Consider the following 25,380-nt stretch of genomic DNA (forward strand, 5'->3'; position numbering starts at 1 on the left):
ACTACTAGTTCCACCCCCTAGTCATGGCCAGGGACATCTTCAACTAGTCCAGGTTACTTCAAGCCTCATTCAACCAGGACTTAAACACTTCCAGGGATGGGGCAGCCACAGCTTTTCTGGATAACCTGTGCCAATGTCTCACCACTCTCACAGGGAAGAATTTCTTCCCAATATCCCATCTAACCCTGCCCTCTGTCAGTGTGAAGCCATTCCCCCTTGTCCTGTCACTCCAGGCTCTTGTCCAAAGTCCCTCTCCAGCTGTCTTGGAGCCCCTTTAGGCACTGGAAGGGGGTCTAAGGTCCCCCCAGAGCTTTCCCTTCTCCAGGCTGAGCAACCCCAACTCTCAGCCTTTCCTCATGGGATTGATGCTCCATGCCTCTGATCATCTTTGGACTGGAGCAGCTCTCCTGCCCAGACTCTCCACCCCCAACACATTGCCTTGCCTCTTCTCATTCCTTGATCCAGCTTCTTAGAATTCCCACAATAGTTTGAACTGGCTGAAACCCTTGTTTTCCACATCTCAGAAGTGACTGCTGACTTCCTTATGAACTTGTCAGAAGTGAGGCAGTACACATAAGCTCCAGAAACATTTTTGGCTCTCCTGGTGCAGTGAACCTTCTCCCCCTTGGTTTGCAGAAAGCCCCTGAATTGTCAGGGATGGTGGGAGGCATGTGGCTCCCAAGGTGGCTGCCTTTTGAGTTACAGGTTTCCTTGGAAATGAACACAGTTCTGTGGAGAAATGGGGTGATGGAGTGGTGTATATACCAAGCAGTACTAAATACACACTTTTTATTCTAAAACTTAATATACCATCATTTGGACTCATCAAATATGCACACCATTTTATAAATAATGTGTTTTTTCAATGCCAGCTCTGTATCTAAGGTAGGTCGTGCACTGTACACCGTACAAGGTGCAGATCTGTCCCTAAATAGCAAAATACTAGAACTGACATTTTTTATTTGCTTCACGCCTTCCAGTAGGAAAAAATAAGTTTCACAAGGAGATATATTTTCCTGTAAAAAACCTTGATGTTCAGCGTGGGTGAATGTACCTTGCTATCTTACCATAAAATTAGAAAAACTGATGAGATTGAAAAAGACTTTTGTATTATTAATTTTTTGGCATGTATTGGTGCTTGGCTTAAATCTGGCCAGTTTAAGTTAGGCTGGTAACTTCTCAGGATTGCATGGAACATAGGGAAGGACATTTCTTTCAAACAATGGCAGTCATTGAGTTACAGGTGACTTTTAAGTGGGAAGAACTGAGATCAAACAAGAGCAAAGATAAAATGTGAGGTTCAAAGTCGTGCAGAGAAAAGAAAGTAAGATTGCTTTTAAAAATGAAAACCTCTGTAAGATACATAAAGAAATTAAAAGGATTTATCTATGTGTACTTTGGAGGTGGAAGAAGCCTGGTGATTGTAGTGTTGAAAGAGTGCTCTGAAGATGGGCAAGGCGTTGGAGGTGAGTTTGTAACATTGGATGATTTCAGGTGATTGAAGATGAGAATGTCCTTACGTGCTCCACATACCCAGTTGAAATTCAGGTCTTGGAACAGTGTGAAGAAGAAGGCACTTAATGAAAGTGTTTTAGAACTGGTACCAAATTTGTAGTGACATACCAAGAAACAGGAAATACTTCTGGAAAAAGGGAATGGAAATAAGGATTCTGGAAAGTTTTGCCCATAATCTGAAGGCAATGTAAAAGCCCATGTTAACCTTGATGTGCCTAAGCAAGGATATAATGGTCCATAAGAGCCAGAATTTATTAATCCAAAGAAGAAGAAGGACTCTTTGTCTGGTGCAGCCAGGAGGTTTGTCTGTGTAAATCTAGAAATAGCAGGAAATGGAGAAGGATGGTTTAATAGTTTATTAGGAGAATATCATGTAATGAGATGGGTTTGCCTGCAGGGCCAGTTCCTCACAGGGGAGCTCCATCTCCTGAAAATTCTTTAGCAGATCTTAAAACCAACACTTCATTGCAAGTCTGTCAAATGCCTTATCTAATATTCCTTCCAGACCTCTTTGATTTTGGCTACTTTTTAGTTGTAATTTGTCTTATGACTGAGCTATGAAGGTATTAGATAATGTTAAATAGATAATGTTAAGTAAGTGAAGGGGATAATGAATCTCAGATTTCCAAGATTCTCCAGGAACTCTCTGAAAGTTCAGCTCTTCATAGATTGTTTCACTGTGTTAGACTCCGCTTCTTGTCTCCCATCACCACTTAGTTCATTTATAGACAGCTCGTCCTTCTGGCTTGATTGCTGAAGTCTGAGGAAACTTCCTGGGGCTGTTTCTGCAGTGGATTTTGGATGCTGCTGCTGAAGTGGAAGAGGAGCACACTGAATGTGTCCATCAGCAAGGTGATGGATACAACATCTGGTTGTAGCAAGGTGGGAATCGGTCTCCTCTCCCACAGAACAAGAGGAAATGGCCCCAAGCTGTGCCAGAGGAGGTTCAGGTTGGCCATCAGGGGGAATTTCTTCATGGGAAGGGTGATCAGGCATTGGAAGGAGCTGCCCAGGGAGGTGGTGGAGTCATGATCATGATGGTGTTCAAGGAACGACTGGGTGTGTCACTCGGTGCTCTGGGTTGGTGACAAAGTGGAGGTCTGTCACAGATTGGATCTGATAATTTCAGAGGTTTTTTCCAGCCTCAGTGGCTCTGTGATTCCATGATCAGGTTTTGATCCCACGCAGAGCTGGCCCCAGTTCAACTGCCTGAAGGAACATTGGTTCCCACTGTGAGGTTGTGCCCCAGGATCAGGGACTCTCTGCTTTGTTTGTGTTTCCCTGGAGCTCTGGGCTGGGAGAACACGGTGACATCTGGGTTGTAACTGCATCTATTGCAAGCGATAAAAAATCAGATAAAACCACTGTTGTGCATTAAAGACTGAACATAGAAATTACAGCATGAGATGTAACGATGGGACCTTAATTTAAAGAGAAAACCCCATGTTCTTGAGCCCTTCAGCATTGAGTGCTACAGCTTTACACCCTGAGCAACTCATCAGAGCCATTCATAAAGTAAATAATTCAGATGAAAAGTTTCATAAATTATGAAGCTCTGAAAACAGTTTTTCAGGTTGAGAATTAACTTGCCTGAGGATCAGATAAGGATAAATCAGAATGAAACAACTATTGCACTTGACATTTCGTATTAGAATTACTTTGCAAAGCTATTTATACCATCTTTAAAACAGTTTCAACAAGAAATGAGATGTGAGAGGTGAACAGAAGGGAAGAGAGGAACCTAAGCTCATCCTCTCACTGAGGAAAGAGGAAATAATATGTTTAACATCAGTTGATTTTAAATACTGAAGTTTTTAACCTTTCAGGGTGGATTTTTGAACATTGCTAAGGAGATCAGCAAAATTAAAAATACACAGCATAGTAAAATGGAATGGATATTGGTATCCATGGAAATCCCACGTGGATTCATCTTGTATTAGGGTAGATCAAGAATAATTCAGCTATTGGTTTTCACTGGTGTGAGGAAGCCAGAACCTGCCTGCTCCAAATTAGGAGCACTCAAAATGTTTTCCAGTTGTCTGGGAGAAATCCAGAGCCCTCTGCTCTCCAAAGTTTGTGGCTGCAGTGGTGGGGCTGGAAAACCTGAACAGTGCTTGGCTGTGACACTCCAGAGCTTGACAAGGAGTAGCTTTTAGGTTAAGTCACTAACTCTGAGGTGGCTTCTAGTCACCTGCTGCTCATTTCTGCATCCAGCTTTGAAAACTGAGCATTCCCGAGGTTTGGTATCGGAGTTGGAATGTTGCAATAACTCATTTTGATGTAGTACAGGGGAATGCATAAAAAGCCTCTGCTGTGTTTTGATAGTGTTTTCTTTTAATGGTATCCATTAAGTGGGTGTAGTTATCTATCCAATGTTCCAGGTTTTTTCTTGCTGTGCTAGTACATTGTATAATAAATGAAAAAAACCCCAAACACTAAAATGTACTGTGAAAATGCAGATAAACATGTAAATATCAACAGCAATTTTTGCTTCACTATTACAATTCCTAAATTTTAAAGCTTTTCATAATGACAAAATGAACACAAATTTTTATAACAACGAATATTTATGTGTCAAAAATACTTGCCTGTCCCAGAAACAAGAATATCCCATCTATAATCACTAAACATTTTCCACTGCAGTACCTTAATAACCTTCTTTCTGTATTTTCAAAGATAGAAAATAATTCCAAAATAGCAAATATCATTAAGTTGCATTTAACAAAAGAATTGGAAGGTTTCAAATGAGATAATATAAATGCTGTTTTCATTCCAAATGGCAGTTCTCAGGATGAACCTCTGGCTTCATTAAAGTCAATGAAATGTCTTCCTGCTGACTTCAGCATGCCAGGATTTCAAAAAATAAATTGAAATGGAATCTTAAGAAGTTTTCCTTGTGACGAGTGGCTGGAGCTGAAGTCAGTCAGCTGTGCTTTTCTGTGCATGTGTTATTTAGCTCAGCCAGGAGGTCGTAAGGTGAGGGTAATGTCTGGTGGGGATGAGGGAATGTGAAGAGGAAATAATATTTCTCTTTGAAATCATCTATCAGTAGCTGTGTTATCCCTGAGGTCCCCTTTTATGGAGATACTGCAGATGTGCAGCCCCATTTCAGTGCTGAGGGAAGCCAACCGTGCAGGTGGACATTCCTGGTAAGGATATTTAGGCCTTAAAAGTGATGGAAAGCCCCGAAGTCCAAGTCTTTATTTAAAGTATTGCATTGCTGCAGGGCGTGGACGGGGGTTTGGGCAACCTTTTACATTGAGTACAGCATCCAGCCATGGGTTTAGGGACATTTTTAGCTTTGTCCTTTTGGCATCAAGGATTTTTATGCAGCAGTTGAATAGGAGGAAGGAATTAATTTGATTTAGCAATGTCAAGCTGAAAATGAAGTTCCTCCCTGCACATCCTTCGAGGAACCCTCAATGGGCTGGATTTAGCCTGCCATCCGCTTCGTTTTGGCTGGGATATTTTTGAACTTCCTCTGCTGATAAATATTTAGAGTCTGTTTATATTTCATCTCATTTCTGTTAAACAGTGCTTACAGATTTTTTTCCCCCCATAACTACTTATTACTGCAGAAATTGGTGTTACAAGCCTTGAAATTGCAGTGCCAGCAATTTTGTAATTTTAACTGTAGCTGACTGACAGTGTGTTCATTAATTATCCAAGAGAGGCTTATGCTTTCTAAAAGAAAAGTGTATTTCTGGCTGTAGGAGTTTGAAGGGGAGTTGTAATTGCTTTATGTCTGGAGTGCAGGTTTAGGTGCAGGAGGGTTGGCTGGATTAGGTGTGGCCATCGCTGAGGATCAATAAGGTGTAAAAAGCGAAAAGACTGTTTCAAATTTGTAAAAGTTTTAGTCACCAGCTTGCTGCTAAACTCAGAATGAAAACTGCAGCTGTTTCTTTGGTGTTTAATTAAAATCTAATGAGAAACAATCCAGAGAGACCTGAGTTGATATTAATTGCTTTGAGCGTGTGAATTCTTGGAGTATGTGAAGGTTTTCTTTTGCAAAATTCTGTACAGCCTTTTCTTACAAACTGTCTCTATTTGATTCTCACTGGTGATGCCCAGCTAAATCTTTGTGCTCTTCTCCTATCCCTTCCTAATTCCTTTTTGGAGTCTTGTTTTTGAATATGAAGATCCCGCCTGAATTAGATAACAGCAGTTGTCACCATGCAGAGGGCCTGTGATGCCCAGGGGTGTCAGAAGTATCTGTGTGAAAATAAGTAAATAAAACATCTAAAAAGCTTTGCTAAGAAGCAGTAAACTTAAAAATTAAATTAGTTAACAGCATTGAAATGAGGTGCCTTATTCTATTACAGCATAAAGCCACCAGATGTCACTTATTTTGTGCACCACTATGCTGGGGAGAAACATGCTCTTGGCATGGAAAAGATTAAAAAACCAAAAAAGGTAACTTGCTGTAAGTGGCTTTGTTATTACTGTTTGTGTTCCTGATTGGCAACTGTCTTCCTTGATAAATATTTTCATCTTAAAATATATCATATAAACTCATTTCTCACAGATCAGACAGATTTGTATTTTTTATGAGCCTTAAATGTCAGCCGTGCCATTTTGAGATTCAGTCTTTAAGAAAATTATTAATAGGCTTACTCCATTTTCCAAAGAGGGACAGTACATTTTATGGAAAGGACAGTTTTATTATTATGAACTGTTCTGTCATTAAAGGCACTTTAATGGCTTATACAGATAATTCATCTTGAACCAAGGTAAAAGCAGTGAGAGGAGTTTTAAAGTCATGCAGAACTGAAAGCAAAGTGGAAGCACATGTAGAGAGGGGAAGGAATACTAGATCAGAGAGCAGCATCCACTTACAGAATGATGCAGCTCATCCTCAGGGTTTAAAGGCTTCAAAGAAAAGTGGAAGTAAAGATGGACAGATGGGGATATATCTCCAAAGTGGAAAAGCATCACTTGGCACCCAATGCAAAGCTGTTTGTCCCAACCCCAAGGAGCATGACCAGTGTCAGGCAGCAGGATGAGATGACCAATTGCTCACCAGTGAGAGTGAGAAAAGGGCTCCTCATCTGGGTCCTGGTGTCCCATGGTGCATTTTCCCTCCCATTACCCGAGGTGCCAAATCGACAGGTGCAGACCCTCATCCTGCTCCATGGTCACAGAAGCCTTGTGCTTATTTGTTTTTTGGCCTGTACTAAAAGGTAGCACCATTAGAAAGGGGAAATTTAGTTTTCTGGACTTGAAGCAGAAAGGCTGAAGATTGAATGATTTCCTGAAGGGTAATGATCAGTGGTTTGGTAGTTTTTTGGTTTGGTTTGTTTTTTTTGTTCTTTTCTTTGGTTTTTTGTTTGTTTTGTTTTGTTTTTTCTTCCCCCTTCCCCCTCCCCCAGTGGCAGTACTGTAGTTTTTACATTGAAATGTGTCCTCTCCCTCAAGTTTCAGTTTGGGATGGAGTCATACTCACTCTGTGGATCTCCTGCAGGTTGGAGGACATAAATCCATTGTTCTGAGTGAATTATGTGAGGGTTGCTCTCCAAATTATTTTCCATTTGAGTCCTCAGGAGCAGCTGTATTGAAAGGCTACCTGCCTTCATTTTTTATCTGAGGTGAAAAATGTACTTTAACATGGCACTCACTAGCTGGAGGCAGAGTATATGACACACTCTCCCCCTCCTGTTTTCTTTTGTGCTTGAGCAAAAATAAAGGTCAGCAAAACACTCCTTAACTAATAAAAAAGGTGTTGGCTTCTAAATGTGGCGAATTAGTGTTTTAGCACCTCATATGAAACCAGTTATATTAATGAGGGCTCCAGTTCTTAACTGAGAGTTGTTTATGAGACTGAGGGTTTCATTTCCTCACTTCAGGTCCTGCACCATTGCTCCTGAAGGTGCCATCTGCCAGCTTTGGCCCCAAAAAGTGCTCACTGTCACTGTGGTGCAGTCAGATTCTGGCACAGCTCTGGGATGGGGAGCATGACTGCAGCTTGGGAAGCTTGGAAAATTTACTTTCTCTGTGTGTTGAGCTTATGAAAAAGCTGAAATTCACTCAGTTTAATATGGTTACTTGGGGAAAGTCAGATTCAGTGCTGTCTGCCTTGGTTTATTTAGAAATTGCTTTGCCTGTGACTTTATATCTTGTATAATACACTGAATTTCATTCAAAATCCCTCAGTTCCCTTGTAATGGGATTCCAAATGGTGAGTTACAAGATCTAAATTTTCTTGGCATATGGTATGGTACTGTGTCATTTTGTCACCCACAAATTGAGAAGCACCTCTGAAAAGCACTCTGACATCTGCCTTTGGGAGTTACACACCCTCCATGCCCCAAAGGTCTGATGCACATGGACCATAACCAAACTCCAAGTTATATTTCAGTGAATTCTGGCATTCCCCAAGTCTCCTGTGCATGACGTGCATGGGTACAATGAAACTACTGCATTTACTCATTTAATTAGTTTTCAGGTTGGACAGAAGGTGTAGGAAGATTAGTGAAGTAATACATATGTTGTTTTTCTTTGTTCATATTTGGAGGATACATTTTGTCTGTTCCAGCTCTGTTTTGCTGGTGTAGCTTAGCCTGTACAAGTAACCTTTAGGAGAAAAACTAAGAATAACTTCAAATGCAAGTTTTCATATGTAAAGGAAGGAAACCCATACAATTTTAAGGTTTCATTCTGATTCACTATTATTATCAAAGTGTAATTTATAACACTGAGCCAGGCAACAAAGAAACTGAGGTATGTTATCAGCATATAATTTATTTTTTCACTTAATGAGAAGAACTGTGAGCTTTTCTGAGTTTATAGATTATTCTGATCTTCTGAAGTCACTTTGATTATAAATGATTTGGATGCTGAAGGCATTTTTCAGGATTTAAACATGCAGGAAAATTGTAAATTAAATCAAATAGTCAGTGGTGAGACTTATCATTTCTCTTATGCAATGAGGATGGATGGGTTCTAGAATGCCTAATTTCTCCACATATTGATGGAGTAACTGCTGTAAAAGGAACAGGACTGGCTCAGTTATTCATGTAGTAGAATGATGGAATCACAGAATACTTTGGGTTGGAAGGGACTTTAAAGATCATCTCATTCCCCTCCCTGCCGTGGGCAAGGACACCTTCCACTATCCCAGGTTTCTCCAAGCCCCGTCCAACCTGGCCTTTCATTGTTTTTTCCCTCAGGGCCAGAGAACTGATCCCTGGGTGCCTTCCCTTGTTGGCTCTGGTTTGGAGCTCTGCTCCAGCTCTGCAAATCAGGACCTGCTCTCCTGAAGCACTTTGGAGACGCAGAAGGGGCTCATCACACTCGAGATGTCAACTCCTCCTTGAAAGCATAAGCAAGGGGATGAGCTCAAGGAACAATTATTTTGCCCTTATTTTTCATGGGGAGAGCACCAGAGCACTTCTTGAATAAAAAACTGAACCAAAAAACAGCCTGGCAGCCCCATTGCCCAGATTCAGGAGGGCTCTCACATACGGATGACAGTGATGAGGTGGTGATGGTGGTTTAGTGGTGAAGGTGGCAGTGGTTGATGGTTGGACCTGAAGATCTTGGAGATCTTTTCTAACTGTAACAAGATTCCATGATAAGGCTGCTGACTCAGTGTTGGAGCTGCTCCTGCTGGAGCCAGGGCAAGCAGAGCTGATGGGGTGTGGGCAGTGCTGCTCTTGTGGGAGCTCTGCTGTAGAGGACATGAGGCAGGGTGGAGGGGTTGCAGTGTCCAAAACTGCTGGTGAGTCACATTCCTGAAGCTTTGATGGAAAATGTGGCATTTTTTGGCAATTTGTTGCATGTTGCTGTCCTTAGCTTTGGGTGTGGAGTGATCTTTGTAGAAGACAATGATTGATATGGCTTTTGGTGGCACCTGCTGTGTTTTCTTAACAGTGTTATTGAGGGTGGAAAGTGTTAAAGGAGACTGAGTATGGGCCAGCATCTACAATGCCTTATTTCCAAAATCATACAGCTCCTTTTAGTGACCACTACAAAAATACCAGGAACTCAATACTGTTATTGGTAGAACAGCTCAGTACAGACCCATTTTCCACATTTCCCTGGATCTGAGGCACTAACAGGAGCCTTGACTCTGGAGCTGCAGCTTGATGCATCATCTGGACTGAGCTCTTCTGCTGACAAATACAGCTGATTTCTCTACAGTTATCTGCTCATAATATACATATTTTATTTATCATTGTTTTATAGTGGCTATGTGTCACTCTTGAGAAATGACCACTGCTTTCCTAGAATGCTTGTGTTGTCACTTATTTGATAGGGCTTTAGGAACTTTCCTTAGTGTTATTATTTATATTATATATAAGTGTTTTGAAAGAATAAATGAGCTTGGAAGCCATCTCTTGCAGCCTAAGACACCCTAGGAAGATTTTATTTCAGTGTAGTCCCTGCTGCAGACATATATTAAGGAAATTCTAGTTTATATCACATTAAAACCACCCTCCAAATGCATCTGTATGCTTTTGATGCCATCTTAGTCTCCTGTGTGTCTGAGATCTTGGAATGCATTAACAGCCTAAACCAAATTATTACATTAATCTCATGAAATCAAAGATTCATGTCTTTGACTCAAGGTAAACACTATTGGCAACAGAGAAATTTAACAGATGGAAATGCATTTCAAAACTTGGGAGGTATTTTGCTGGAGATGTTTTTTTGGTTAGACATGTTAGTTCTGCTAAAGTTGGAGTGATAAGTCCTCACGAAGTATTTTGTGGGTTGTATTCTGGAGATGCTTCCAGTTCTCTGCAGAGTTTTATAATGTTAACACTCTTACTTCCACTTTTCTGCATTAGAAACTAAGTTTTTTTGGTTGTCATTAACAGCCATGCATCTGTTCTTGAAAATCTGGCTGCCAACTGCAGTTGATGGAATTGGTGTCACTTCGGATTTCTTCTGTGAATTGCTTCAGTAAACGGTTTATTTCAAGAAGTGGAACCTGAGCTCAGAACTAGATCTGATTTCAGCTGCAATGTCCTGTAGCGACTCTGTGCCCTCCTCTCGTTGTCTGGAACCAAATATATCAACAAGCACTGCTGTTTAAAAATAAGACCTCATTTTGCCTCCCACTGTTCAGTTTTGAGTTGTGCCCTGCTACACAAGGATTTTTGATTGGAGTGAGAGGTTTCTGTTCCCCCTTTCTCCTTAGAACTGTGTTCTCTGGGCCATCTCAGGAGGTGCCTGGCCTCAGGCATCCCAAGAAATGTTCAGGTAGGGATCAGTAGGGATCACCTACTGATTTTACCATCATGATTCACCATGTTGTGGAAATAGCATCAAGAGCTGTGATATTTTTGAAAGACTGGGGAAAGACTGTAACATGTCCTCTTTCCTCTAATAGTGGAAATCAATAAATTAAGATATTTGAATTTCTTTGGAGTTTGTGATAGAAGGAATTAGGCACTTTTGCCACCTGGGACCTCCATCAAGACTGGGAATTTATATTTTTTTTTTTTCAATTTCTCACAGCAAGACCCTAAAAAGTGAATTTTGACCCTGTTGCAGTTTAAGCAGAGGGAGAGTGGAAGGTTAGTTTGGGATAGTCTCCCTGCAACAGAAGTTAAATAATTAACATATCCATTGGAAAAAAAAGTCTCTTGGAGCGCTTGCCTCAAATTGCCTCTGCCCACAAATAAAGACCATCTAGTTTGCTGGGCTAAATGTTGTCTTTATATTACAGAAAATGTTGCAGAAGAAGCAGGGTGTGAGGGAGTGCGTGCCAAATTTCTCTTGGTACATTCATCATTATGCAGAGTTGGGGTTTTGATTTTTTTATTTTGTTCCCCGCTGGTTTCTTTTCATGGAAATTCAGCAAAGAATGTTCTCAGATTTTTATCCTGTTTGTTTACAATCTGCAGGCCAGCTTAAGTGCAACGTAAAGCATGAAAAGGTATTTGTGGTTGTGTTCTTTCCAAGTGGAAAACAAGTAAACTGAAGCCAAACACGGGTGAAACCTGCAGGAATACGGAGCCAAGTCAGGGCAGGGAACCACTCAGTGGCTGAGGAACAGATTTATCTTATTGTTGTTCTGGATGTTACAGTATTTACTTACTGGGCTCCACACATAGCATAGATTTTTTTCCCCTTTTGTTGTTACTGTTTTTAACTGGGGTCTTTGTGCAGCTGCAAGATTCCTGGGCTAGATTTTACTGTGTTATGGAAATAGTATCAAGAGCTGTGATATTTTTGAGAGGCTGATGAAAGAGTGCAACATGTCCTCTTTCCTCTAAGAGTGGAAATCAGCAAATTAAGATACTTGAATGTCTTTGAAGTTTGTGGTAGAAGTGTTGTTCTTTAGATGTGATGATCTAAAGATAGGAGGGGACAGTAATGAGTGTTTAATCCATTATCAAATGGCACCGGGTTCCATATCAAGTGTGTGCTCTGCTAACAACATGTATCTTTATAGGCAACAAAATCCAGAGCATAAACTTACAGAAATGTCTTCACAATGGTGGTATTTTATAAGCTGGTTAGTAAAAATGTCTTGCACTTTTGTGTGGTTAAAGAACACATGCTACAGATGAGTGATGGAGCCCAAGCCTTGTATGAAATACTTAGGAATAGTGGTAGGAGACTTTGGAAGTTAATGTTCTCGACTTCTGCAGAATAAACACTTTTCTCAGAAGCTGAAAGCAATATAATGATACTATGTCAGAAAGGTTTTGCTTAATTAGGTGAAACCAGAAGTTACCTGCAAGATTTTTATCTGGTGATACTGTGTGACTCTTACAGAGATGACTAATTAGAAATTTCTTGACACTACTTAGCTCTTTTTTTGGGTTCTGCACTTCAGACTTTGAGTCTAATTCACTTCGCACAAACGTGTGGTTTCTTGGTTAATGGGCTGAGGTTTATCTGATATGTCATTGCTTAAAGAATTAAAGTTGTTGAACATTTATAAAAGTTACTAGTAAGCTCGGAACACGGTTGTTTTTTTTAAAAGTACTGAAACAAAGCCCCAGTTTTGATTTGGCATCAATGAATACTTTTAGTTGACTAATTTTTGTTTGAATTTACAAGAAACTTTAACGACAGACTCTAATGCTGAGTTTGTCTTTTCAGGATGCAGCTGTGTATGTTTCCTTTCACCCACTCAGCACTAGATGAAAGATGAAATACTCTATTCATGAAAAAGCACTTCCATGGTACTTATGTACGGATGAGACACGTTTTTCCATCCATTTTAATGTATGTCTCATGGAGAAGGTACCATATATGAGTCATAAGGAAAAAAAATTCAGATGACTGGGTTAAGATAGTAAAGTTTATGGAGAAAATTCGGCTTGGAGGTGGAGGAAAATCCCTTCCCAGCCAGTAAAAATCAAAGGAGCAGCTGTTACGTTGCTCTAGAATTGTCACAACAATATTGTGTTTAAAGCAAAATGAAGTATCACGTTGACTGATCCCCTTTCAGAGAAACTGCTTATTTATGAAGTGTGAAGGTGTATCAAATGAATTCTAGCAGATACCACTTGGTTGCATTTTTGCATGTAAACCATTTTACCACACCATGAGATAAACAGGCACTGAAGGCATTACGTGATGCATATTCTATTTATTCCATACAATGTTATTCATCCCTCAAAAGCAGCCTCAAATTAGCAGCTGATCTCTCACAACCCACAAGATTTAGCAATTTATACTGCATCCCCCTTGCAAAGTGGCAGAAAGTATTAGGGATCAGATGGTGGAAAGAATTTGTTTCTCACTTTGAATCAACCTGAGGCAGCAGCTGCTAAAATCAAGTAAAATCAAATGTGTAAAAAGAACAAGATGGTAATCAGAGTAACATAACTGTGAATGCCCACTATTTTTGCAGCATGTCGAGGCTGAAAATGCTTGGCAGGACACTGGAAATACTCTGAGAACGTTTTTCTCCCACGTGCTTGTTCTGGATCAGTAATCAATGCAAGAGACAAAGACCTGGGCTTAAAATAACTCTTCAGCACTGAAAAGATTCTTTCCTGCAAATCCAACTGTGCTACACCAGCCCTCCATCTCTTCCTTGAATAAGAGTCAGCTGGCACACTGAATGGGAAGGTTTATTTTTCTTTAGCACAAGGAGGCTTTGGTGTTCACCTCCCCAATCCTTAGAGGTGTGGATGGCACGTGCTTCAATCTGCAGCAGTAGCTTGAACCTCATGTTGTGGCTGACACAGAGAAGTTGGCTGTTCAGAGCAATCTCATAGAATCACAGAATAGTTTGGGTTGTAAGAGACCCTAGAGACCATCAAGTTTTACCCCCCTGCCGTGGGCTGGGACACCTTCCACTAGCCCAGGTTGCTCCAAGCCCCGTACAACCTGGTTTTGGACACTTCCAGGGATGGGGCAGCCAAAACTTTTTCTGACGTTTAGGTAAGATGATGAAAGTGAGTGTGTTACCCTCACCTAACTGAGCTTTGCATGAAGGGAAACCCACATTTCTATTGAGTAAGTTGCTCCAGAAGAGCTATTTGAGCAAATTGCAGCAACATCTTTCCAAGGACTCAAACAATGAGCAGGCCTGGGAGCCTGAAAATAAGGCAGGATGGACAGCTGAGAGAAAGAAACAGGCAACAAAAAACCAGCTGGGTTTGGTACGTGAGCTCTGTCAATACCAGACCAATTCTTTGCCTCGGGAGTTTTCTGAAGATAAGTACTTTTTTATTTCTGATTACAGCCTGACTGCAGGGTGGATGGGAGCCGTATTTAGAGATGATATTTTTTCCCACCTTCCTACCCCCAAACCTCTTCAATTTGTTTGATAAAAATAACTGGAGTGAAAGAGCTTCATAACAGATTCAGCCTTCATTCTTCCTGGTTCCCTGTTGCATTCGTACATATAACAGGAATTTAGCTGACTTGTGGGATGATAGTGGGATGTATTCCTTGAAAGAGCAGGTAGGTAAAAATTTCTGTTATTGTAAACTATTGTGATACCCTGTGTTGGGAACGAAATTGCAACAGATGTTTGATCTTATTAAAAATGTAATAAAAACATCTGTGGCAAGACCAGCTTTATAAAACATCTACTTTCTGCACCTGAAGCTGTAGTTCAGGTGATCCCTGTACCTTCACAGGGAGTTCTTGGCTTATTTTCCTTTTTTCTATATAACAAAGGAAAGTATATAGGGCAAATTTATAATGAAGAATTCTCACTGAAATTAAATCACTGAATAAATTATTTAACCTTCTACGTCTGTCTTTATCTTATTTTGGCATTAGTGTTTTTCTGGACATGTAAGAAAAAACAGTTAGGAAGGGGTAAAAATTAAAATAACTCCCATTAACTTCAGTATTTTATGTCTATCCTGGCTCTCAGCGATTCGATCATTTTAATGAGTGGTTTTTGTTAACTAGATATGATTTCTGACTGTATTTTGAATATCAGAACTCTTTAATCTGGTTCCAAATTTCCTGGAGAGGAGTCTGTGGGCCCCACATGATGGATGCGTTGGTTTACCACTGTTTCCATGGAATGACCTCAAGGACCATGTGGGATATACTGGGAGGTTGCTCACAGTCACCGTGAGGATTAAAAATAAAGATAGTGAACTTTGACCATGCCTAATCATTTCTGAAACTAGGTTAAAGTGGCTTTTTATGAGAAGAAATGCACTGGAGTAATTTATGTAAAGACACAGGTTTGGTTTTTTTTTTTTTTTACAGTGTGCAATTTTTTCATAGTCAAGATAAATCTGTCAGTGATTCTGTAGCAAGACACTCTGTGAGATGAATAGGAACTAAGTGAAGGGAAAAGATGAATTGCTGGAGATGTTGCACATCGTAGGCAGCAAGTTTTGATCAAGAGTAGAGAAGCCAGTGTGTACCACAGGCAAAATTCTGCTCTGAGCATCCTTATAAATGCATGAAAACAGGACTTTGCTCCGTGTTTGTACAAGAAGAAAGATTTCAAATGTTGCTGGGAGCTCTGCTTTGACACAGGTGAGGTATTCGTGGAGCTTTGTGGTGGCACAGGTTGGGTGGCTGCTAGTGGTGGTTTTTTTTCTTCCAGGGTTTTCGGACCTTTGTTTCTGGAGAAGTCACTGCAGTGCTGATGCCCCAAATCCCTACAGCTCCATATAAATCTTGAGTGGGAATAGCTTTTGGAAAATGACTTTGTGTGGATCTGAGGCGGGTGTTGCTGTGATGGAACTGTTGGGGAGATCTCATCCCTACCTTAAATGTGGAGAAACCGGTCTGTTATCTTCTAAACCTCTGTGCTAGTTTAGATCTAAATGGGAGGGTTTAGCTCAGAGTTTATCAGTAGGCCAGAGGTTGGCTGACTTTTATCCTATTTTATTTTCCTGCCTGCATTGTTTATTCTGCAAGCAACCCAAAAATAAATGATGAATCTGAATCTAGACTTATTTCAATCAGATAAAATAGAAAACAAGAGTACAGAAATAATTATATACAATTAGTGGTATTTTTTTCTGCTGAAAAATAATTTAAAAATGGGTAATATCAAGCTTTATTGTTTTCACATTTTCAAGGCAGATCAAACAATAATATCAAAACGTGTGGATGTGGCACGTCAGGAGTACAAGAAGCTGGACCTTGGTAATTTCCAGGAACCTGCACAAGAAATCAGGTGTAATAACAGGTTTCTGGGAGAGGCCATGACCCTGTTGTAGCTGATCCAGGACAGGGAGCTCCCCTTCCCACTCCCCTCTCTTTTTTCCTTGCTTCCAAGAATCTGTTTATTCAGGCAGTGTTTATGCCTTAATTGAGGGGTGATTCAATCTCAGTAACTATTTCCTGAGCATTGCAGCACAAATAATAAGAGTCATTCTTATGTGATTGAAACAACCACCCTGATGCTGATTTTAGGGGAGTTTGCTGAATTATTTATTTTTTTTTTGCACATGGAGCGTTTCATTTGTTCCACTCTCGCATTTTCTTTGGGAGTGTATTGATGAGGAAGGAGCAGATTGTGTTTGGATCAGATTTTGAGAAAGAAACCAGCTGGGTTATGGAAGAAGCCACAGTTGTTATTTAGGCGAGATTGCTGATTCAGTGGGGATTCAGGAGGTTTTCTTTGGCTTTAAGAAGCCCCAGAACTGGGTTCTTTAAAGATTATTTTATGTTTGGACAAAAGTGCAGCAGTTGTTCAACAGGTTGAATGTATAATTATGGGTTGTGACCACATATTCCCCCTTTGAGAATGATTGCCATGAAAATGGTTGTACTGGGTTTATATAATTTCTTAGGAGTTGCATTTATTGATGATTTTTTTAAAAATTAGGGGGGTTAAGTAAATAAAGGAGCTTTACATAACTTCAGTCTGCAGGAGGTTGCTGAGCTTTGTAATGAGTCCTGTGGCTTTTCTAAATCACTACAATTGCTTTTTTTTTTTTTTTTTTTTTTTTTTTTGGGGTTTTTTTCTCAAATTTTTTTGGCAGAAGTTTGCAGAGGTCAGTGATTCATGATCTTCATTTTATTGACATATCTTCTTTCTGGCAGCTTGCTGATTTCTCTGAGGTAAATAGATGTGAGTTCAGGCAAAGTTTATTTCAAAAAATGTTAACTTGAGGAGCCAAATGTGTCCAACAAGCAGGACAGAGAAAATCTACAATTATTTATCTCCTTTCCTTACATAATTTCCTTCTTTTTTTTTTTTTTTCAATTTAGCTCAGGTTTTATTACTTCTACTGTTTTTTTATTGTATTTAAATGGTACAACCTGCCCACTAGCAGGATGAACTTCCTCCCTCTGTACAAATACTTCATTACACTTGTACAAATACTTCGGGTTGTTCTGCACAGATGGTGCCTAAGAGCAAAAATCCTTGTGCTACCTGTAGTCTGGTTCAATTCAAATAATTTCCAGTAAGCTTGATAGCTAAAAAGTGTCCATAATTGTAAAGTTTTGTGGGTTTTCTGTGTCCAGAGTCATAAACTTATGGATAAAAAATTGCTGTTGTACAGGGACAAAGCTGGTCCCTGTTGCTGTGGGCAAGGTTGCAATGGGTGATGGAGGAATGGAAAATGAATTACATGGTTATGCTGCATTGCTACTAAATATTTTGGGTTGTTTTTGGCTTTTTTTTCCCTATGAAAATGTTATGAGGATTTTACTCTACCAGCCTCACTTTGCCCTTTCATGTTTCCATTCCTCTCGATGTGAGTCACGGAAAGTTTATCATTGTACGACTGTGGGCAGCGTTTCACTTACAGACCTACAGCTTTTTGTGACTAATGACAGCCTTGTCTTCACAGGAGCTTTGGAGAGTGAAATATTTCCAAAGTGAAGTTTATTTCTGGAGTGTTCGTGGAGGGCGTGGGATCAGCTTTGCGCTGAGATTTCAGAAACCAGCAGCAGTGCAAACTGAGAACTTGAATGAAACAAACCTTCCTGATTTGGCAGGGAGGGCACTTTGGCAATAAGAATATTTCTCCAGATTAGTGGAAACAACTAGGAGGCTATGGGTAAAACAACAAAGCTATTACTTGAAGAATGTCATTAGATATATTAAATTAGAAGCCATGTGCTCCTTCAGAAATTACTGACCAGATGAGATCCAGTAGTATTCTCTTTTGCCTAATCTTTTGCTTCTTTGTTTTTTGCTAAAGGTGTTACCTTAGTTTTATAGCATCTGTAGCTTTCAAATGAAAAAAAGAAGGGAGGCAAGGGTTACCTGCTGCAGAGGACAGGTTCCATGTGTCTGTATTGGGTGATGCTTCAGCTGAAGTGTCTTCTTGTGATGAAACTACTTCTGATATTGTGGATAAATAACAAACATCACAACTTAGAATCAAAGAACCATTTGTGCTGGAAAAGCCCTCTCAGACCATGGAGTCCAACCATCCCCCCAGCACTGCCAAGGCCATCACTAACTCATGTCCCAAGTCCCATTACTTTTAAATCTTTCCAGGGATGGTGACTCCACCACTTCCATGTTCCAGTGAAGAATTTTTCCCTAATATCCAATCTAAACCTTCCCTGTCACAACCTGAGGCCATTTTCTGTTGTTCTTTCACTTGTTACTGGGAGAAGAGACTGACCCCCACCTGCCTCCAACCTTTCAGGCAGCTGCAACAGAGCAAGAACAGGAAGTACTCTTGTATTTCCATATATTAATAGTTCTGGTTTTTTTACTTTTAATGGGAGGTAATAAGGTTCCTTGGGAAAGAAAGCCCATTTTCTCTCAGCTCTAATAAACACATCAACATGCAAATTCTTGAAGTGATGCCTGACTGGAGGGACAATAGGAAAAAGGACAGAAAGAAAATAGAAGGTGTGGTTTGTGAGATGTGGAGCCAGTTTGGGGGAGCTGTAGCTGTGGGACATCGGCTGGGCTTCATCTCATCTCACCTGAGAGCTGAGGGATTATTTTCTGATTTGCCTTAGAGATCCATATTTTAGACTGTGACCTACCCAACACAACTGTCTCACCTGAGATCTTCAACTGGCACAGACATCTGTGCCCCTCCCTTCTGCCTCTGGCCAGAAATAAATAGGGAGTAAAAGAGTGTAAGAACAGGTATTCATAGATTTCTCTGATCCCCCATCCCTTTCTAGCTTCTGGGAATTGAGGATAGCAACCATTGATAGAGTTACACTCCATTAATTGTCTAATGTCTTTCAAATACATTCACAATTTTGGCCTCAGTGAGTTCCAGGTTTTAATTATACTGTGTGAAGAGGGGAAACAAAGTGCTGTAGCTCCATTGACATAAACCAGAGAAGCAGTTAAACCCCAAGCTGGGAAGTGTGTTACTGGGGTACTTGAAGTGTGTTTATAATAGGTTAACAGCATGCCACCCTTTCATGTGGTGGTAGGAGAAGCTGAATATGATTAAAAGTAACAAGGTTAGTACAAAATTTAGCCTGAAGACCACTAGAAAAAAGTTTATTTTTTCTTTGTTTTAAAGAATTATGACAGACAGGAAAGCATATGAAATATTAAGGCTGGTGACCTGAAAAACAGGTCATACACTTAGATATCCAGAAGATGTATATGCATGTAAAATCTGTTCCATCTGTTTTGTCTTATTCATAGTTGAGAGGAGAGTTGTAGTTACATGACTGAGCATATGAAAGCAATTTCTTCTTATAGACTGTTGATTTCTTCCCCCAGGGGTTAGGACAGGAGGAAATGGCCTCAAGTTGCAACAGGGGAGTTTAGGTTGGATATTAAGGAAAACTTCTTCTCTAAAAGAGTTGTCCAGCCCTGGAGCAGCTGCCCAGGGCAGTGGTGGAGTCCCCATCCCTGGAGGGATTTAAACCCAAGTAGATGTGGCACTTGGGGCCATGGGTTAGTGGTGGCCTTGGCAATGCTGAGTTAACACTTGGACTCAATGGTCTGAAAGGACTTTTCCAGCCTCAATGATTCCATGTTTCTGTGATTCCATAGCCAGTTTGATTGCAGTCTTCCCTTACAATCCTTTAAGAGAAAAGGGAGGAATTTTATTAAATGTTTATTTAATAGAAATTAAACAGAACTTGAAATATTTTTATATAGTCAACAAAACCATGTGAATGATGAAAAGTCTTGCATGTTTTATTTTAGGGGTATTTTCTCTTTTTACCCTATTTAGCTTCCCATCTGGGGATGAGCAGGGCATGCTGGATACTGCACTTTCAGAGGTTTGGTGTAAAGCTCCAGCAGGGAGCTCAGCCTTTTGCTCTTTGCTTTTGTGGTAGCTGCAAGTGTTACCTCCCAGCCTTTTCTCCTGCATCCTGAGCATCCAAGGGCTCCTCCTCTTACAGAATGAAGGAATTGCACAGGGAAACTAGCAAAGTAAAGGGCTCACATGTTTGTTATTAAGTTCTCTGTTGCATAGAAATATATTTGTTAGCTTGAGCCTCCTTCAGTTTGAAACAGTGATTCAGGTGCCCTGGGCTTCAGTGGGAATATAAAGAAACCTAAGACAGCTATTCCTTTTTTCCCCTTTCCACTGTGTGTCATCTTGTATATCCACGTTTCCTACTTAGGACATTTCCCAAAGATCCTTATTTTTCTGAGGAGGATTGCTTAGGGCCAAGGAGCTTGCAAAGGTTGATGCTGATTTCTGCTTTGTGGTTAGAGCTGACACACGTTAATGTACAGCAGACAAACGCCGTATAGACAAGGTCATAAATAATTCACTGTTCACCTCAACAAGAGGAAATTACATGCTACATTATTCAATATACAAAGACACTGCTGGTTGTGTAAAGAGAGTAATATTCTGCCAGCGAACAGACAGCAGTTTTGCAACCAAAATATAAAAAGGCACACATGGTTTATTGCCAGCTCAAGTCTCACAGCCTTCCTTCTGCTGCAGTCCTTCTGCTCTCAGCAGTGAGATGTAAAAAAGGTGATGTGTGTTGGTGGCTGTGGTTATGACTGCTGGGAATGTTGAATGGAAGGAATAAACAAAAAAAATATTCTATAAATGTCTTGATTTCATGGGGTGGATGAGGAAAATGAGGGCTGGGGGAAGATCCTGCCCTTCTGGCGAGATTCCTGGCAAAGAGGAGGGAGTGGCAGTAGGGAATTTTATCCTGACTTTTATATGTTTATTTAATTTTATTTTCTTTTTTTTTATTACATGAACATGACGGTGAAAGATCATGTAAAATGGTACATTGGCAACTAGCAGTTATTAAAAAAAATGAGCTCAATGTCTCTATTCTATTAGCTGAGTAATCTGTCATATTGCCCTGTAATAGGTCATCAAACTGATCATCTAATTAGGCAGGCTGTTGTAGTGTGTATACATGAGTTATGGTTGTGATTAAGATCTCAGTTTTACTGTAGCCTAAACATATTTCTCTTTTCTTCCTTTGTATCAGCTTCCTGATAAACCATTTAGTTCAGCTGTCAAATATGTGGTTAACATGGTTTTTCCTTGAGTCTGTAACATTTGTAGCAGATTTTCATGAGAAGTGTCTGCATCTGGGAAGGTTTCAATGAATTCCAGTCCATTTTATTAACACACAAATGGACACAAGAAAGGACAGAGATTGTTATGTGGTTTTTATAAGATCCTGTGCTCTGTATTCATTAGTGCATCTCTGATTGCTCTTTTAAAAAATTCGAGAGTTAATATCAAATACACAAACCTAGATAATAGGAAAAAAATTAGATTCTGTAAGACTCAGATAAATCCATTCAATCAGTATCACTGAGCAGGTTTCAGATCCCTGTTAGAAGAGGAATGGAAAATAAATTGTATTTTTTTCTTTATTCTACGTAGACAGTGCATAGTAACTGTGGTCCCTCTGAAAACAAAACTGTAGTAACACAGTAACATAATCTCTCTGAAAATAAACACCTAAGGAGCCAGAGAGCAGAGGTCTGGGAGAGTATTGAGATACTCACTGGGGGTCAGAGTGAAGGAGTTCAGGGTAAAAGGACTAGGAAAAGAAACATAAAAACAAATGTCTAGCACATGATTAATTTAATTGAAGAGATGCTATAGGGTACCTTGTGGTTACCAGATCTTTTACAGGTACTTTTGTAACCTGTAGCCACTTCTTCTTGGATCTTTTTTAAGAGGGGCTTTTTTTCCACCTCCCTTTTCCTACCTTCTGTGATGAAGGCTCTCATCTCCATTCTCCCTTTTTTGCAGGTGGTTTTTTTTTTTTTTTCAGAACTATTTCTATTTTCATTTCCTCTATTGCCTCCATGGGTGATACCTGAATCTGCCCTGACACTACTTCTTTGCTTCTTTGAAAATCTTTTCTCAGGTGTCTCATTGCTGCCTGAAATATTTACTTGTAAAGAGGAAACCTTTCACTTCTTGTCAGGACATCCCTTTCTTGTCCTCCTCCTCTCCAGCCATCAGGACCATTGATTGTGTTTGGACAAGCATCAAGGTCTTTCTTTTGAACATTCATTGGGGGGATATTTTATGTATAAGAAAGTACAAACTTTCCAGGTTTAATATTACAGTGAATCTGATTCAGTCTCTCTAGTCATTCAGATTTCTGTCAAAATCTTCACAGTTCTGTTCCTTTGGAGAAGTGTTTAAGATTAGTTTCTTTGAGAAGTCTTTCACTGATTTCTTTCCCTTTGGTTTAAATATAGTCAGGAATGATTATGCCATGACTTCTGTCTGTCTCATCTGACTTAGAGAATTAACTCATTAAGGAAATGAACTTTTTTTTTTGTTAGGAAACTATTTGGCAAATACTTTTGTTCAATATTTATCTAATTATTCTTGAGTCCCTGAGACACAGCCTACCTGCTCTGATTGCAGAAAGCCTCTAACATGTGTCAGTGTTACATGGGAGAAACATCAAGAATACAAATAATTTTTACAAAAACACCTTGTCTCATAACAAAAACACAGCTAGAGGAAGATGATTAATCTGAAATGACTGCCTGATTTGATCAGGATAATTTTGTAGGAATGAAACAGGAATTATTATCTAGAGTTGTAGCAATGTTTCTTAAGCATTAAAAATAGGTGTTGATAGAGCTAAGGGAAAAATAGTCAAGTTGTGGGACTCATAAAAGTAATGAAAATACTTCTCTGATTGAGCATGTTGTAGGGGTAATAAGAGGACCCATCATTTGCTCCAGAAACCTGAGATCCCGTCACTAGCCTTTCCTTGTGTCTGGTTTTGACTCATTTCAATTTTCTGAATGTTTTACTCATGGCTATTGCGTTTTTTGCTTGGCTTTTTATCTCATATATTTGATAGGAGACTGTTATCTTATCCCTGCCTTGTTCTCTTAAATAGGCTCCTGCCTGACTTCAGGACAGTTAATTTAAGGTCCCCACGTAGAGATAGTGTAATTATTTAAACCTGTGTTACTGGACACTGTCCAAAAATGCTCCCGTATTTCAGGAGCAGATTAAGATCTGTTAGATAGGTTAGTGAGCAGATGTGGGAAGTCATGTAGTTTTACCTGTGGCAGCAACCAGTCCTTGATGTGAGCAGATGGGTGATTGAAAAGCAAGGGCAGCTCACTGTGAACCTGGGGCCAAATGTTTCCTGGGATTAATATCATGAATGCTGTAATTAATACACTTGGCAAACAGAAGACATCTTTCCAATAGAATTGTGAAATTACTTGTGGTAGGTTGTGCTTTGCTATGGCTTTGGTTGAAGGGGAATGTAGATATTATGTCTGTGTATATCTATATATCTGTTTTTGTTTCTTTAGGTTGTACAGTGCAAACCTTTGAAACCATCTCTGAGAAGATGAAGCTTCCAGTAGCAGTAGTCCAGTTTGGAACCTTCTTATTTTAAGAAAACCTGGAAATTTCTACCCATATTTGCCTATTCCAACAGAAATCAGAAGACAATGAGTTATTTTTGTTTTTTGCATGTTTTCACACTGTGTAACAATTTTTCTTCCTTCTCATTTTGTTCCATGGGAAAAACTTGAGCCAGTTTTGCAGCTGATTCTTACTTCGCCACATTCCTCTTACTGAGCCAAATTTTTGGAAACTACATCCAGAGTACATCTATTTTTATGTCTTGGTTGTTGTTTTTTTTTCTCTTTATGTGACACATGTCACTTTTTATTCTGGTTTGAACCTGTCCTTTTGAGTTGCTGAGTAGCTGCAGAATCAGTCAAGGAATTAAACAATTTCAGACTTACAGAAGATGACTCACACGCTTCAGAAACATTCTTATGGCTGTGCTTGGCTCATTAATATAGGAGTTTAATGGTAGTAATATGAGGTATTGTATTAATTGTTGCATACATTTATTACCAAATGACTTGCACAGACAGTGTTTCAGATGCCGTGGGCCTGATCACAATAACCAGAAGTGTCCTGTTTGCAAAGGGGAAAACAAGATCCCTTTGTACACCGACAGCAGGCAGATGAAGTGGCTCGCAGTTTTGGAAGTAAGGACTGATCACTGTGAGAGCTGGAATGGATTTTTCTGCTTGAGGAAGGGGAAGCTATGCAGCCTGATGTTTGGGTTGATTGTAATGACTCTGGTGATGGTATCCTACATACTGACTGGAGCCAAGCATGGCCTGCTGTTAATACCGTCTCCCTTCCATTATGGAGCTTTTGCAAGCAATCCAAGCTTAATGGACAATGAAAGCCTTAGTGACATGAAAGACCATTACCAGCCTTCAAAAATGAATATTTCATATGTAAAGGATTACTCAAGCATTAAATTAATTATTGACACCATTACTTCAAAGATAGAGTTTATCACGAGGCAGCGCCCCGATTTAGGAGAACTGAGGAAACAAGAGCCACATGTAAGTATGAATTGAAGTGTTTCTTAAACTGCTTTATATTTTCTTATTTTGGGACTTTTGGATCAATCTTTTACCTACATATCAAAAAGTGCAACTGCTTAGATGTTCATATAGTGATTAACACCATCTAGAGTCTCCTGATTTACACCATCTGTAAAGTTGACACTGTAGATCATGTCCTTCTGAGTCATGGGCAGAATGGATGTGTCATGTAAGTGGTCTTGACACTTGAAGCAAAAAATCAGGCAGTATTCCCATAGCTGTACATCCTCATTGAATTTTTACCTTGTCTTATGCAAAACCATTGTGACTTAGATATACCTGTCACCTTAAATGATAAATGAGAAAAGAGGCTTTCTAATAACTGCTTACCAGTGTTCCTTCCTGCAAATCTGATCATTGCACACCTTGTATTGCAGAGCTAAAAACTGGAAGGTAATTTGATCTGAGTATTACGTGTTTGAGTTTAAAATTCACTTCCTGGGGCTGGAGAGGAGTTGGAGGATTGAGGCCCTTTCTGGCCTTAAAATAAAAGGATTTCTAAATACTTCTCTCTCAGTCCAGCAGTTTGTACAGGATTTGGTTCTGGTGTCATCAGAAGCAATAACTGGGGTCAGCTTTGTATTTAAAAAAATAAGAGTTAAAAATATCCACATAGTGTTTCTATTCTCACTGTGCTAAGCAAGAAAATAACTGTTGACTGTTTGCTGCCTTGACTGAAA

The 25,380-nt window shown here is 39.8% G+C and overlaps 1 protein-coding gene across 2 annotated transcripts in view; it reads left to right on the forward strand.

Annotated features, from left to right (window-relative positions):
• The window catches only part of CHST15 (carbohydrate sulfotransferase 15), a 47,559-nt gene that overhangs the window by 3,967 nt on the left and 18,212 nt on the right, over positions 1-25,380 (forward strand). For both annotated transcript variants that reach the window (XM_027655311.1, XM_027655312.1), the window contains exon 2: positions 23,597-24,658. In XM_027655311.1, the coding sequence (XP_027511112.1) occupies positions 24,116-24,658 (543 nt within the window). In that variant the 5' untranslated portion in view covers positions 23,597-24,115. The remainder of the gene's footprint in view (positions 1-23,596; positions 24,659-25,380) is intronic.

Source organism: Corapipo altera, unplaced genomic scaffold (genome assembly GCF_003945725.1).
Source record: "Corapipo altera isolate COAL_440 unplaced genomic scaffold, ASM394572v1 180, whole genome shotgun sequence".
Classification (NCBI taxonomy): Eukaryota; Metazoa; Chordata; class Aves; order Passeriformes; family Pipridae; genus Corapipo; species Corapipo altera.